This window comes from Boleophthalmus pectinirostris, unplaced genomic scaffold (genome assembly GCF_026225935.1).
Source record: "Boleophthalmus pectinirostris isolate CB_2022bp ecotype Guang Dong unplaced genomic scaffold, ASM2622593v1 HiC_scaffold_19, whole genome shotgun sequence".
NCBI lineage: Eukaryota > Metazoa > Chordata > Actinopteri > Gobiiformes > Gobiidae > Boleophthalmus > Boleophthalmus pectinirostris.
In genome coordinates, this window is record NW_026571140.1 from 42,741,546 (window position 1) to 42,758,475 (window position 16,930).

The 16,930-nt window shown below is 43.4% G+C and overlaps 1 protein-coding gene across 1 annotated transcript in view; it reads left to right on the forward strand.

Moving 5' to 3' along the window:
• Nucleotides 1-16,930, forward strand: part of otog (otogelin) — a 168,188-nt gene that overhangs the window by 64,607 nt on the left and 86,651 nt on the right. The window contains 3 exon segments of the mRNA XM_055154364.1: nucleotides 4,513-4,637; nucleotides 11,329-11,525; nucleotides 11,527-11,542. Of these exon segments, the coding sequence (XP_055010339.1) occupies nucleotides 4,513-4,637; nucleotides 11,329-11,525; nucleotides 11,527-11,542 (338 nt within the window).

Here is a 16,930-nt window from a genome sequence, read left to right on the forward strand (position 1 = left end):
CCTGCTTTAACTCTGTTTTAGTCCTAGTTTAGTTCTGGTTCAGTCCCAGTTTGGTCCCAGTCCCTGCTCCTCTCTCTCGGTTGAAGCGTCTTTTTGAAGCTTTGGTTTAGTCCTGGTCCAGTCCCAGTTTGGTCCTGATTCAGTCCCTGGTTTAGTCCTGTTTTATTCCTGCTTTAGCTCTGGTTTAGTCCTAGTTTAATCCTGGTTTAATCCTGCTTTAGTGTTGCTTTAGTCCATGTTTAGTCCTGGTTCAGTCCCAGTTTGGTCCCAGTCCCTGCTCCTCTTTCTCAGTTGAAGCGGCTCTTTGAAGCTCTGGTTTAGTCCTGGTTTAGTCCTGGTTTAGTCCTGCTTTAGCTCTGCTTTAGTCCATGTTTAGTCCTGGTTCAGTCCCAGTTTGGTCCCAGTCCCTGCTCCTCTCTCTCGGTTGGAGCGGCTTTTTGAAGCTCTGGTTTAGTCCTGGTTTAGTCCTGGTTTAGTCCTGCTTTAGCGTTGCTTTAGTCCATGTTTAGTCCTGGTTCAGTCCCAGTTTGGTCCCAGTCCCTGCTCCTCTCTCTCAGTTGGAGCGGCTCTTTGAAGCTCTGGTTTAGTCCTGGTTTAGTCCTGGTTTAGTCCTGGTTTAGTCCTGCTTTAGCTCTGCTTTAGTCCATGTTTAGTCCTGGTTCAGACCCAGTTTGGTCCCAGTCCCTGCTCCTCTCTCTCGGTCGGAGCGGCTCTTTGAAGCTGTACTCTTGTTTCATTGACTGAACGGTTGGAGGGCTGGGGGTAATGCACACTGTGATCACGGCTTTACGGAGGCCACAGAGACTCAACAAGGACCCGCCTGTTCTCGAGAACCAGATCTGAACCGGGTCTGAACCGGGCCTGAACCAGGTCTGAACCAGGTCTACGCCGGCCCTAATGGGATCACAGAGGACGGATGTGTCTGACGGCTGTAATGGACTCAGGAGGAGACGAGCGGTGACCGAATCGCAAAGGCTGAAAATGTTTTAGTGTCATAATTTCAAACACAAACAACAAAATCTCAGGTCTTATTCTACATAAAAACTGCTCACCCTGTGGTTTAGATCTGCACAAACATGCTCTGAAATACCGTATTTTCTGCACTATAGAGAGCACTTAAAACAGGAGTGTCAAACTCATTTTGGTCCGGGGGCCGTATCCAACCGACTTTGATCCTAAAGTGTCCGGATCAGAAAACTCATGTCATATAAACCCCAAAAATAACAATAAGTTCAAATATTTGTGTAGAAAAACACAAATCTATTACAGAAATCTTTTTTAATTGATGAACTCTTTCTTTTACAAAATATTATAATATTATGAACAACCTGAAACTTTAAAAAAAAATTTCAACACAAAGTTTTAACATGAACTTGTCTGTAAACAGGAATAAGTCCATTTTTGTTGTAAAATCCTGCACTCGGCTCCACTTTTCTCATGTTGGACATTTTTCTGATGAGGGTGTCACGGTCAACAGTCAAAACGATCGTCCTTTAAGAGCGTTTGGAAAGAGACAAGTCTTCATTTGTGCTGCTCTGGTGGGAGGGGCCACGTACAGAGACGCTGGAGACGCTGCTGTGATAAACACCACAGAAAATTAACAAGATTTTAATTGAAAATATCATTAAAATATTTTAGTAGAAAATCAACCGAGGGCCAGATTAAAGATCTTGGAGGGCCGGATCTGGCCCCCGGGCCGTATGTTTGACACCTGTGACTTAAAACCTTTAATTTCATCCACAAACGAGTGCGCGCCTTATATATGAATTTATTGGGGTGTCTTAGTACGACTTTAGTAAAACTACAAAGCCGCTCCACTTGCAGCATCACAGCTCCCGTAGTCAGGAGCATCAGGAGTAAAACAGACTGTGATTCCTTTTAATATCAAAATGCACCTGTCAGGAGACACACTCACCACGCCCACTTTAAACTCAAGGCTTTAAACTAAAGTGAAAGTGCGTTTAGCTGTGTGGGAGCAGTGGATGAGAGAAGAAGAACACGTTCACCAAGACAGAGAGACGACGCCGAGCGACTTACGCCACGATCTACAGACGGATCGTTGACGCCCGGGCTCAGGATCAGGATCAACTCTGGTCCGAGTTTTCACCAAGACCAGAATCATCACTGAACTGAACTCCAGGGAACAGGAACCACACTGACTCGGATCATGACAGACGGATGTGGACGTGTGGACGCCGGAATCACCCAGCTGTTTCAACTATTATGAATTATTGTAAATACGAGAACAATTTAGCGTCTCAGACAATATTTTTTTTACATGTTACAATTGAACAAAGTTGAGAGTTATTGTGAACGTGTTAAGTGAAGTTTGACTGACTTATCGAACTGTTGTGTTTCGTTTAATGCGCCTTATTGTCCGGTGCGGTTGAAAAAAGTTCAAAAACAGACCATTCAGTGACAGTGCGCCTTAAAATCCAGAGCGCCTATAGTGCAGAAAATACGGTACACAGGATTCTTGGATTAATTTTGCAGTTTATTTTCAGTAATTTCTTAATGCTCCTTGAGTTTTTTACACATCCTACTTTGGAAGATGTATATTCCAAATGTAATTTCCAAAAATTATCTGAAATTGTAATTGGATTTCATGCCAAGTTGTGCAGCTATACTTTGAATAAAATTAGGGGTGCATTGTTCATACTGACACACAGACTTTGGGGTTAAACTGGAATTTATTCTGGAACTAATCCTGGCCAAAACAGGACCAAACCCGGTCTACTGTCTAGACTAAACTGGGCTCAAATCAGAACCCAGCAGGGCCAAGTGTGAAACCTTACATCCTAAAAAGGCTCTGCAAGAAGGTTCCGGGTCGCCCAAGTCTTTCTGTGTTTCATGTTGCACCAGAGACACTGAAGGATGCGTCAAATTCAGAGGACAAATTTCCCTACAGGGACAATAAAGAAAATCTTAAAGGTGCACTGTGTAACTTTTCGGTTGGGGTCCGTCATTGCTGATGTCACTGCTCTGCCTGGACCCACTGAACATTAAACGTGTTGTGGACGTGCAGATTGTGTCTTTGTTGCGTCCGTCGCTCCAAGACCAGTTCTGGACTAAATGACGTCCACCGGTTTCACTTTGTAGAAACCTGGTCGTGACGTTTGTAAAGCGCCTCTAACACGGCTTCGCTTTTCCCAAATCTCGTAGGAAGAAGGACAATAAAGTCTTTCCCCTTGATGCCTTGATGAAATTCACCAAACATTCACTTTAAATCCTCGATCTTGGAATTGCTGACAGCTCTTAATATATATCTCTTTGCTGATTGGCTGTTGCCCAAACTCGCACTTCTGGGGTTATTCTGATTCCCTGGAAGGAAATGAAAGTGAGCAGAGGCACTAGGTGTCGCCAGCCTGACTAAACGTCTGACACAAGCCAGGAAAATTACATTATTAATGAATATAATACTTTTTAAAATTTATGACAAATATCAACATAATAACAAATAACATTCATTAATATTAATTTAGTTACATTTATTGCAAATTATTTATTTGATTATGTGATATTTTGTTATATGTTTAATTAGCTCATTTAGGTTTTTATGTGTTATGTGTTATACTTCCTTAGGTCGCTGGTTCGAATCCGGCTCGAAGGACCAAGTAAATGTTAGGTTTATCTAAACATTAAAAACAAGAAGAAAGACAAGAGATTAATTCAGTTTTACTCGCGAGGAGAACGGGCAGAGAGTGGGCATCAGACCAACAGTCTCCACACGTTCTGATGACTCAAGGCCGTTCTCCTCCTTTTATTTCATTAGGAGGCCCTAGTTACAGAACGATAATTCTCAAGGGGAAGGGGAAACAGCAAAGACATAATAAGAAACTGATGCAGCTAAGCATAGTATAAACACATAAAACATGATTAACAATCAGGAGGTGCCTTAGGTCAGACACCATCATAACTCTTCATGTGTGACAGTGGGAGTTGGCTTCATGTGAGGAATCATCTGGAGGTTCACTAGAGCGATAGGACACTGCACACAGTTGTCAAACACACAGAGGTTATTCATTGTTATACAAGTGATTGGTACATTATAAATCAAAGAATTGTAGTACATAAATGGTGAACTCATAGGCCTAGAATATCACACAAGTATTTAGCAAATATGGGATAATAAAATTATTCTGACATTATGTTTATTTATTTGGAAATGCAGTTAGTGGAAAATTACAGCCTACTCATACAGAGATTATTATAATTCTATGGACCTACGAGATTTGACCTGTAACTTGGTCTGGTTTGGTCTCGAAGAAGATAAAAAGGCTTAACGCCACACTGTGCAACATTCCAGACAAAAGAGTATAACATCTCCGTGAAGAAAATCATTTGATGGACCCGCTACCAGAAAAGTTACACAGTGAATCTTTAAACTTAATTAAATCGACCCTAGTAACAGGGAAAGATCTGCAGAACCTCTCCGTCACACAGAGAGAGTGGATGCTTCTCATGCTCTTCGTGATTCGTCTTGTGTGTTTGTGTCTTTCTCCTGTCGCTCAGTTCTCCGTCGGGGATGATCGAGAGCACTCCTCAGCTCTTCGGAAACAGCTGGAGAGTTTCTTCCGCGTGCGCCGTGAGTCTGAGCGCGCCTCAGATCGACCCGTGTGACGCGCACCAACAGGCCGGTAAGACTCGTGCGGGCGCCAAGCCGACCTGAGGGCGGTTTATTACGGACGCCGAGAGGGGTCGCAAGCAAACAAACGCAAACGCCGCAACAAATACAAACGCCACGACACAACAAAAAGCCGCAACAAACCAAAAAAAAAGCCACAACGGAAATGACCGCGGGACTCTATTTTAATGCAAACGCAGCAACACATTAAAAAGCCTCAACACATTAAAAAGCCACAACACGTTAAAAAGCCGCAACACATTAAAAAGCCACAACACGTTAAAAAGCCACAACACGTTAAAAAGCCACAACACATTAAAAAGCCACAACATTAAAAGCCACAACACATTAAAAGCCACAACACATAAAAAGCCACAACACATTAAAAAGCCACAACACGTCAAAAAGCCGCAACACATTAAAAGCCACAACACATTAAAAGCCACAACACATTAAAAAGCCACAAACGTCAAAAAGCGCAACACATTAAAAAGCCACAACACGTTAAAAAGCCACAACACATCAAAAAGCCACAACACATAAAAATAAAAAGCCACAACACATTAAAAAGCCACAACACATTAAAATAAAAAGCCACAACACATTAAAAAGCCACAACACATTAAAATAAAAAGCCACAACACGTTATAAAGCCATAACGGAAGTGACCGCGGGACTCTATTTACCGATCGAGCGGCAAGTGAAGAAGAAGAACTACAACGTGAAACGAATAATGATAAAACAATAAATTACTTTTACTTACGTTTCCAACTTCTCCGTTCCTTTACTTTTCACGTTGTAGTTCTTCTTCTTCACTTGCCGCTTGATCGGTCCGTCAGAAAATAGAGTCCCGCGGTCACTTCCGTTGTGGCTTTTTAATGTGTTGCGGCTTTTGCGTTTGTGTTGTGGCGTTTGTATTTGTTGTGGCGTTTGCATTAAAATAGAGTCCCGTGGTCATTTCCGTTGTGGCTTTTTTTGGTTTGTTGTGACTTTTTGTTGTGTTGTCGCATTTGTATTTGTTGCGGCGTTGTGACCCTCTCGGCTTCCGTACTTTATCCCTCTGACATTATCAAATACGACATTATCACAGTGTGTTTAGGTCCAGAGACACAAACAGCAGAAGGGAGACAGTGGCCACGTTTACACGATGTTTTTAAACTCTGAATTAATAGTTTTGAATTAAATAGTTCAGAAACAAAATTGAGGTTTACATGGAAAACACGTTCAATCGTTTTTATTTAATGTGTCTGAGCGTCTGGGGGTGGGGAAAGTTCTGACTTGGACAGAAACACCAAACGTATTTACGTCTTTGGAAGAAAACACACACTTCAGCTGCTCCTGGCTTTTCTGTCATCTCGGTTTGTCGTTCCTCCACGGACACAAACACCATCCAAACTTTTCCCGCAGTGGTTCCGATGATAATTGCGAAGCAGCAGCTGGAGAATTGTCTCATCACGCTTTACGTGTTAAGAAATACTGGTCAAACCTGGTCGAAATATGCAGGAAAAAAAAGGTATTTTATTAACAACAGTAGTCTTGGAGGGGGATAGGTTCCAGGGGAGGCAGGACAGGTCCAGGTCGGCTGCAGACGGGAGGTACGTGGTGACGGAGACTGACCAGAAGCTCACGGAACAGGTGGCAACGGGATGAGGCTCCAAACAGAAGAAAAAAAAGGAAACTGGTAAGTATCAAAGACTACGTTCAGACTGCAGCCTGACGTGACCCAAACCTGATTTTTTGGCCCCTATGTTCCTGTATCTGATCTTTTAATGTCAGTCTGAACGACACAGATCTGATTTTTTTCAAATGTGACCCAGGACACTTGGATATGTGCTCCTGAAACTGATACATATCTGATCTTTTGACATGTGACTTCAGTCTGAACGGCCAAAGTGCATTCATCCACCTACACGTCATCAACAAGACACAAATGTACTCAAATGTTCTTCTTGTCATACAAAAATTGTTAATGAACATCACCACTCACCTCTCTTGGCTCCGTCTCCACATCCACATGTTCCTTTCAACGGACTGAAACACCAAAAACACTCGTCCTTCTCCTTCTCAATCTCCTCCTTAAAACAAGTAAGTTGTTCATGTTCTGGCTACGAGAGGAACTTTAAAATCTCCAGGTGCTCGATGCTGCGTCCATGTTTGGACAACTTCCGTAAACACAGAGACGCTCGCTGCGGTTGACGTCGTCGTGTCTCCATCCAGTGTCACATTGGGCCGTTTAATGTTCACACTGGAGTCACATACAAGTCACATTTAACTGGAAATGTGAACGACCTCGAAAAAACATTGGATTTCACACAAAAAATCTGAATTGAGCGTTAAACCCTGCAGTCTGAACGTAGCCAAAATCTTCGGATTTCTCAAAAAAACCTGAAAAAGCCTGAGTAGTTCACCACTTCGATGACGGAACGATCTGGAACTGAAGAGCAGGTCAGCGGGTCTTTTATGGCAGGAGATGATTGATTGATGAGGATCAGGAGTGGAGCTCAGCAGGCGCGTGTTTGGGGATCCGCCCAGGAAACGCCAAACAAGGTAAGGAGAGAAGGGGAGCGGGAAAGGAGCGGGGAAAGGAGGAGTAGGAGGAGCAGGATGAAACCCTCACATCATCTGTGAGCTGAGGAGGAGAAGGGAAGAGTGTCGGAGAAGAAGGTGAGTGTGATGCTGCTCTACCTCAGCCCACTCCCACATCCCGCTCACAAATCCAAAGAGACGAGGATGAAACGTCCGAAGACACGACTGGTGGAGGTGGATCAAAACAAGCACTGAACGACCGGAATTATTTTTAAGAAGAATAAACGTTTACATGATCTGGGAATAAAATTTGGCTTTAAAATCGGACTAAACCGCCCACTTACTTTAATTAAGTTTAATCCCGAATAAACATTTTCATTAGGAATTAAGTGTTTACATGGTCTTTTTAAAGCGGAATTAATGTTCATTCAGAGTTAAATGATTTTTATTCTGAATTCAAGCTCATGTAAACCTGGCAACTGTCGTGCAAACCTTCTGATGAATTAAAGACGTGTCAGGGAACAAAAACTTGTTTGTTGCTGAAAATATTCACTTAGTGTTCAGTGTGTTTTCAGTTTTAAAACAACATTTTGCTCTGGAGGAGGTTTGAGGTGAACGAGGCTGGAATTCTGTTGGACTAAGAAATAAACAAAGTGCAGTTTTGACAACAACATTTATCATCCAGCTGAGAGTTTATCAGTGAGTAAAACAAAAACAGCTGCACTTGTGTCGCTTTTTGAAGCTCACATTTCGATACCGACCACAAAGTTTCTCCAGGGTTTGTGTTGGCGACTGTTACTTTTGCCGGTGAGGAAAAGGACAAAGAGAGAACAGTTTTGATATTCTGTCGTTTATTGGACAATGATTTTAATCTGATTCATGTTTTTGTCTCCTCTCTCCTTGTGTCCTCATCTCCTCTCTTCTCTCCTCTCCTCTCATCGTCTCCTCTTAACTCTCTCCTCTCCTTTCCTTCTCTCTCTCTCTGTATCTTCTCTCTTTGCTGTCCTCTCCTCCTTTCTCTTCCTCTCTTGTCTCCTTTCCTCCTCCTCCCTTTCCTCTCCTCCCTCCTCCTCTCCTCCTCTCCTTCTTTCCCTCTCTCCTCTCTCTCCTCCTCTCCTCCTCGTCTCCTCTCCTTGTCTCCTCCTCATCTCCTCTCTTCTCTCCTCTCCTCTCATCGTCTCCTCTTAACTCTCTCCTCTCCTTTCCTTCTCTCTCTCTGTGTCTTCTCTCTTTGCTGTCCTCTCCTCCTTTCTCTTCCTCTCTTGTCTCCTTTCCTCCTCCTCCCTTTCCTCTCCTCCCTCCTCCTCTCCTCTCCTCTGTCCTCGTCTCCTCCCCTCTCTCCTCTCCTCTGTCCTCGTCTCCTCCCCTCTCTCCTCTCCTCTGTCCTCATCTTCTTTTTTCCTCGTCTCCTCTCCTCCTTTCTCTTCCTCTCTTGTCTCCTTTCCTCCTCCTCCCTTTCCTCTCCTCCCTCCTCCTCTCCCCTCTCCTTTCCTTCCCTCTCTCCTTGTCTCCTTTCTCTCCCCTTCTCCCTCTCCTCTTCTCCTCCTTGTCTCCTCTCTTCTCCTCATCTCCTCCTCGTCTCCTCCTCGTCTCCTCTCCTTGTCTCCTCATCTCCTCTCTCTCTCCTCTCTCTCATCGTCTCCTCTTAACTCTCTCCTCTCCTTTCCTTCTCTCTCTCTCTGTGTCTTCTCTCTTTGCTGTCCTCTCCTCCTTTCTCTTCCTCTCTTCTCTCCTTTCCTTCTCCCCTCTCTCCTCTCCTCTTCTCCCCTCTCCTTTCGTTCTCTCTTTCTTTGTCTCCTCTCTTTGCTCTCCACTCTCCTCTCTTCCTTTCTTCTCTCCTCACCTCCTCTCTCCTCCTCTCCCCTCTCCTTTCCTTCCCTCCTCTCTCCCCTTCTCCCTCTCCTCCTCCTCTCTCCTTTCCTCCTTTCTCTTCCTCTCTTCTCTCCATTCTTCCTCCCCACACTCTTCTGTTCTTGTCTCCTCTCTCCTCGTCTCCTCCCCTCTCCTGTCTCCTTTTCTTCCCTCCTTTTCTCATTTCCTCTCCTCTCTCCCCTTCTCCCTCAACCCCTCCTCTCCCCTGTCCTCTCCTCTCTTCTCCCTTCTCTCTTCATCTCCTCTCCTCCTTTATATTCCTCTCTTCTCTCCTTTCCTGCTCCTCTCTCTCCTCTCTCCTTTCCTCTGTCCTCGTCTCCTTCTCTCTCCTCGTTTCCTCCTATCCTCCCTTCTTTCCTCTTCTCCTCTCTCCTCTCCTCTCCTTTCTCCTCATCTCCTCTCCTCCTTTCTCTTCTTCTCCTCCTTTCCTCCTTCCCTCTCTTCTCTCCTCATTTCCTCTCTCCTCCTCTCCCCTCTCCTTTCCTTCCCTCTCTCCTTGTCTCCTCTCTCCCCTTCTCCGTCTCCTCCTCTCTCCTCTTCTCCTCTTTCTCTCTCTCTCTCCTCTCTCCTTTCTCTTCCTTTCTCTCTCCTCCTCCTCTCTCTCCTCTCCTTTCTCTCCTCCTCTTCTCTCCTTTCTTCCTCCCCACTCTCTTCTGTTCTTGTCTCCTCTCTCCTCATCTCCTCCCCTCTCCTGTCTCCTTTTCTTCCCTCTCTCCTCGTCTCCTCCTTCTTCCCTCCTTTTCTCATTTCCTCTCCTCTCTCCCCTTCTCCCTCAACCCCTCCTCTCCTCTCCTTCCTCTCCTCTCCTCCTTTATATTCCTCTCTTCTCTCCTTTCCTGCTCCTCTCTCTCCTCCCTCCTTTCCTCTGTCCTCGTCTCCTTCTCTCTCCTCGTTTCCTCCTATCCTCCCTTCTTTCCTCTTCTCCTCTCTCCTCTCCTCTCCTTTCTCCTCATCTCCTCTCCTCCTTTCTCTTCTTCTCCTCCTTTCCTCCTTCCCTCTCTCCTCTCTTTTTTCCTTTGTCCTCATCTCCTCTCTCCTCTCCCCCTTTCCTTGCCTCTCTCCTTGTCTCCTCTCTCTCCCTTTCTCCCTCTCCTCCTCCTCTCCTCTCTCCTCTCCTCTGTCCTCGTCTCTTCTTCTCTCTCCTTCTCTCTCCTCGTCTCCTCCTCTCCCGTCCTTTCTCTTCCTCTCTTCTCTCCTTTCCTCCTCCTCTCTCTCCTCTCCTCTATCCTCGTCTCCTCTCTCCTCCTCTCCCTTCTCCCCTCTCCTTTGCTTCCCTCTCTCCTTATCTCCTTTCTCTCCCCTTCTCCCTCTCCTCCTCCTCTCCTCTCCTCCTTCCTCTTCCTCTCTTCTCTCCTTTCCTCCTCCCCTCTCTCCTCTCCTCGTCTCCTCTCCCCTCTCCTTTCCTTCCCTCTCTCCTTGTCTCCTCTCTTTCCTTCTCTTTTCATGTCCTCACCTCTCTCTCTCCCCTTCTCCCTCTACTCCTCCTCTCCTCCTTTTTCTTCCTCTCCTCCTTTCCTCCTCCCCTCTCTCCTCTCCTCTTCTCCTCTCTCCTTCTCTCTCCTCATCTCCTCCTGTCCTCCCCTCTTTCCTCTTTCCCCTCTCCTCTCCTCTCTCCTCTCCTCTGTCCTCGTCTCCTCCCCTCTCTCCTCTCCTCTGTCCTCATCTTCTTTTTTCCTCGTCTCCTCTCCTCCTTTCTCTTCCTCTCTTGTCTCCTTTCCTCCTCCTCCCTTTCCTCTCCTCTCTCCTCCTCTCCCCTCTCCTTTCCTTCCCTCTCTCCTTGTCTCCTTTCTCTCCCCTTCTCCCTCTCCTCTTCTCCTCCTTGTCTCCTCTCCTCTCCTCTTCACCTCTCTCCTTCTCTCTCCTCATCTCCTCCTGTCCTCCCCTCTTTCCTCTTTCCTCTTTCCCCTCTCCTCTCCTCGTCTCTCTCCTCCTTTCTCTCCTCTCTTGTCTCCTTTCCTCCTCCTCCCTTCCTCTCCTCCTCCTCCTCTCCCCTCTCCTTCCTTCCCTCTCTCCTTGTCTCCTTCTCTCCCCTTCTCCCTCTCCTTCTCCTCCTTGTCTCCTCTCTTCTCCTCGTCTCCTCCTCGTCTCCTCCTCATCTCCTCTCCTTGTCTCCCTCCTTGTCTCCTCTCGTCTCCTCTCCTCGTCTCCTCCTCGTCTCCTCGTCTCCTCTCCTTGTCTCCTCCTCATCTCCTCTCCTCGTCTCTTCTCGTCTCCTCTCCTCGTCTCCTCCTCGTCTCCTCCTCCTCGTCTCCTCCTCGTCTCCTCCTCGTCTCCTCCTCGTCTCCTTATCTCCTCTCCTCCTCTAGTGTCCTACGCGTCAGAGAAGTGTTCGGTCTTGACTCAGGAGTTGTTCGCGTCTTGTCACGAGCACGTCAGTCCAGGTCCGTTCCTTCTCCAGTGTCGCTCTGACGCTTGTAAATGTGGAGCTCCGTGTTTCTGCTCGTCTTTGGCTCATTACGCTCGTCACTGTCGCCAACACGGAGTCCTCGTCCACTTCAGAGCTCCACATCCCCGAGTGCGGTAAGTCTCTCTCACTACTACTTCAACTACGACTTCACGATCTGTTCAAAGTAGTGCTGTGTAGTTAATAATATTTTAAGCAGCCAGTCCCTCCTACATTCTTTTTGAAACCACAAGGGTCTGAAACTGGACCATAGAGTGTGAGAAACATCTGACCTCAAGTCCGTCGCACACTACAGGAGAATTTGCACGATTTTGGCTGCGATTTTGCTTCTCCCAGTTCAAGCTGCTCCTCGTGTCAGTGTGACTCTGAGCTGCTCTGTCAGATCATAACTAAATACAGTCTAATACATCACTCACAACAATAAAACCCGTTGAATCACTCCATAAACAAGCTCTAAAAACACTCGACAAAAAACACTGCAGATGCCCCCATTGCCACATTTTGCAGAAAAACAAATGAATGACCTGGGACAATCTTATTAATTTTAAAAATATCTGTCTAATGTACAAGATTAAACATGGCTCGGCCTAGGGGTGGGCGATATCTTGATATTTTAAATAGGGGTGTCAAATTATCGCGTTAATTGCGATTAATTAATTACAGTCATATTTAGCGCGTTATGTTTTTTAATCGCGTTAATCTCATTTTTAATCTCTAACTTTACTGTTTCTGTATGTGAGTTGCTTTATTATAAAACCTGTTTTTATGTGTTGTTGGGACAACAACACACACACACACAAAAACACATTTATACATTTTTTTATTTCGGTAATTCCACTCATTGTCGGAAACCCACACAAAACGCGCGCAGTAAAAGCGATGCAAACGTCACATTGGCGGCGTCAGTCGCACAATGGACGAGGTCGAACAGCCAGTAGAACAGAGCAGCAGTGCACAGGTAAAAACACATTCGTGTTTTGGAAATTATTCTCCCGACGTGAAATATAAAAGAAAATAACAAATATAATATCGCCTACAACTTAAATGTCACTGGTGAAAACAACCTGCATAGACTCATGACACACACAAACACAAACACACACACACAAACACACACCTTCATCATCGTCATCAACCTAAGAACGCGCGGACCATGTCTCCTTCCGTAGTTACTGTGTGGACACTGACCTGCTCCCGTGAGCCGCGTGTGGATCGTGTTTTCTCGCGTACGCGGCGTAAACCGAGCTTCCTCCTGTGCGCCTCTAAACCAGAACTAACACCAAGACTAAAACCAGGACTAAACCAGGTCTAAACCAGAACTAAAACCAGAACTAAAACCAGGTCTAAACCAGGACTAAACCAGGACTAAACCAGAACTAAAACCAGAACTAAAACCAGGTCTAAACCAGAACTAACCCTTTCCAGGACTAAACTAGGACTAAAGTAGGTCTAAACCAGGTCTAAACCAGGACTAAACCAGGACTAAAACCAGTGATCTCATATATAAAGCATTTCTCTATCAATAATATTTTTAATATGGTTAAGGAAAGACTGGACTTTTTATTGTCTTTAAGTCGACAAAAGTTATTATGTTCAGATTTCCTCGTCTTTACTTTACAACAAACAGTTTCTTATTCATGGAGACTTGGGCTCAACAGCCAATTTGGAGAGATTTGTTAAACAATAAATGACTTTATAAAGTCACTTTTTTTAATCTATATCAGTGTTTTGATCTGCCACAATAATGTAATAATGAATTTAAATGAAAATACCTCAAATTTAAGGCTTTTCTCAGCAATTTTTAGGTGAGATTAAAATGAGATTAATTAGATTAATTAATTACAGATCATAATTAATTAATCTCTAAATTTTTTTAATCGCATGACAGCACTAATTTTAAATATATCGAGCTAGTTTTTAAACTCGATATGAATTCTGAAATATCGTATATATCGATATAATTATATTCAATTTTGATTTCGCCGCTTCGCTTGTTTATCTTCTCTCTCGTCGCCTCCGCCTCCCTGATTTTGCTGCTCGTGTCTCCTTCACTCGTCACTGTCGCACTGTGAACGCCGAAAGTTGGTGCCAGTGAAAAGCTTCAAGCACCACAAACCTTTTCCACCATTTACAGACAAAACCATCAGCAGCAGCTCATCCTCATGTTCCACCGAGTCGCGTCCTTTAGTCCGAAAAAAGCTGACGAGCAGAGCTGCAGGAGAAGTGCTGTTTATGCAAATGAGACATGCGCTTAAGTTTCGTTTCTGTAAAATGTAAACACACGTGCACAAAACTGTATTAAACACATTATTATCTCAAACGGGCTGATGTGGCTCTAGAGTCGTTATGTTTTATATATTGTAAATTCTATTTATGCAGAAGATTTTAATTAATAAGTTTATGATAATGAGTTTTATTTATTTATTTATAAGGGAAGCCCCTAGAAATGTAACATCTCGTTTGCGAGGGGGTCCTAAACCCATGAACAAAAATAGCATTTACAGAAAAGAAAGAAAGAACAAAACAAAACAAAAGACAAACACAGCACAAAAACAACATTCACACTATAAAATACACGATCCTTAGATATACACACATACTCTGATTCATCTATGTTCATGAATTATTTAAGAAAAAAAGCAACTCTATGTACAACAGAAAGTACATAGAACAAAAATGTATTTTTATGGAAAACAGGAGCAGGATGTTTGTAAATATCTGAAGACTGACACCTTAAACTGGTGGATCGATGTAATTGATCAGATTGACGAGGGCGAGTTGTTCCGTTCATTTGGGGCTTTGAAGTTAAATATTAAATGTTAAATAGTTCCTCAACCCAAAACATGCTCCAGGTCTCCAAGAACAGTTGATAGTCAAGGTCAGTTAAATAGAATCAATCAATGAATCTAACACTGATGCTACAACCTGATGTACAGTGCATCTCTCCTGTTAAGGTTAATGCAAAAATTGTGCACTGTCCCTGTCTCAAATAAATAAATAAATAAATGTGTGTCTGTCCACTACGGAAGAATTAACGATCGATTATCGATTAATCATTAACGTTTTTATATTAAAATGATCATCATTATTATTACTATCTGCACTAATCTGCATAAATAAATTCAACTTTACGACATATAAACATAACGACTCTAGAGCCACATCAGCTGTTTGACATTATAATGTGTTTAATTCAGTTTTGTTCAAATCTCACAGAAACAAAACTTAAAACCACATCACTAATTTACATAAACTAAGTGAAGATAAAACTCCAGCTCTTGTGTCGCTGATGTGGTTCAACTTGTGTTGGATTAAAAGACATGACTCAGGTGAATACAGGTCAGTGTGACCAGATTTGTGTTTGTCAAAACCAGGACAGCGTACGGGGGGAGGGGGGCGGGGCCTCGTCATCCACATTGAGCGACTCTCACCTGGAAAAACTTTTTCCCACTGGACACAGAAACATATGTGCTGCTTTATCCACTGTGCACATGGACTCACACTTGTCCCAACGCAACGGAAAGTGTGGAATTTCTTCTACAAATCCTGGTTAAATCCACATTTGTGCTTCGGTTCGTTACAGACTGACCCACTGTTTGTGTCTCGCTCCTTCTGATGCAGAGACACATGTACACACCTGTTTGCTCACGATACACACAGCAACCTACATTCGGTTTGTCGTTTAAAATGAACGTAATCGATGAAATTTTAATGATCAATTATTGATTAATTGATTAATCATGCCCATCCCTACTGTCCACACAGTGCACGGATCGAGGTGAAGTTGCAGATTAACTCCAGTGACTTTACTTCCTGTGTATTTTATCACCAACCTTCTGTGTAAATAATAATAATAACACAGTTTTGACTTGTATCTAAACTAGAAGTGCAGAGTCTGATCTTTGAACACTTAAGATTCTCAGAGGAAACAGGAAACAGCTGACGCCATCACACTCACAGTTTTATATCCTGTGGTCCACAGACAGTCCCGCTGCAGTCTTTGTGATCAGAGATTTTAAATCTCATCAGATTCTCCTCGTGTCTGTGGTGTGCACTTTTTGTCGCACATTTAAAAATCGTTTAAGATTAAAAAAAATCCTGTCGTGTGTGGCTTAACTTGAGACAGTCCAATCATAGATGCTCATTTGTATCAGCCGTCTCCATACGACCTCTCCTCTTATATGACCAGTGTTGGGGAGTAACAGATTACATGTACTGGAGTTATGTAATCAGAGTACAAATGATGAGTAACTGTATTTAGTTACAGTTACTGTTTCAGTGAGTGGTAATTGGATTACAGTTACTTTGTTGAAATAAGTGGATTACACGAGGGTATTTTACTGTTTTCACATTTTGGGCTATATCACTTCTTTTTTTTTTTTTTTTTTTTTATTTATCTTGGTAATTCCACTCATTGCTGGAAACCTGAACAGAACAAACACACCTAAACATCTTGTTCATGTTGGTGGTGTCGGTCACACAATGAACGAGGTTGTTAATAATCATCATTGTTAATAATCTGATTCTGCATCATTTGAATAAAAAACATCAAATATTTCAGATTTTTACTGAGCTGGCACCTTTATGTTTGTGCTGAAAGTGATTTTTGTTTTATTTTTTTTTAAATAAACAATATGACACCTAACAGTAGGTGGACATTTTTTAAAGCAGCAGTGATCTCATATAAAAATCATTTCTCTATCAATAATATTTTTAATCTGGTTAAGGAAAGACTGGGCTTTTTATTGTCTTTAACCTGACAAAACCTCTTATGTTCAGATTTCCTCGTCTTTGCTTCTCCACAGCAAACAAATGTCTGTCCATGGAGACTTTTTTGAAGAAAAAAGAGACAATTTGAAGAAAACAAACATGAATTTTCAGGATGTGGTTGTTACATTCATGTAGTTTTAAAAACCATGACAATATCAAGTAATCCAAAGTATTCAGATTACATTACTCACCTAAAGTAACTTAATGTATTCCGTTACAAACTACATTTTGGGGTATGTAATCTGTAATCTGTAGGGGAATACATTTTAAAAGTCACCTTCCCAACACTGTGTATGACTTCTTTTACCTGAGTGAAATAAGACTTTAATGCTTCAGTTGTTGATTCTGCAGAAATCAGCTGTTTCTCTGTCCTCCACTTTTTTTTTTTTTTCCTAACCCAAACAAACCTCTCTGATTGGTTAATCCACCTGTCAGTCACTCCCTCTGAAATCAGGGACACAGGACAGGGCTTCGGATCCACTCGTCTTTGTAAAGTTTTGTTAAAGCGTGTGGTTCTGGCTGGTCAGGGACAGTTTAAAGGTAAACTGCCATTATAGCCCCAACTGCCCTGGGAGTGTCTGGCCTAAGGACACAACAACAGTGTGCAGTTTAGATTCTGGCAGAGACTAGAGTCAGTGCTGCTTCACTGGCAACATCGGGGTTTTCCTGGTCTGAAGTGCTCTGTGTCCCATGAGCGGCTCTGCACATTTCTCTGATCTGATCAAGATTTTAAA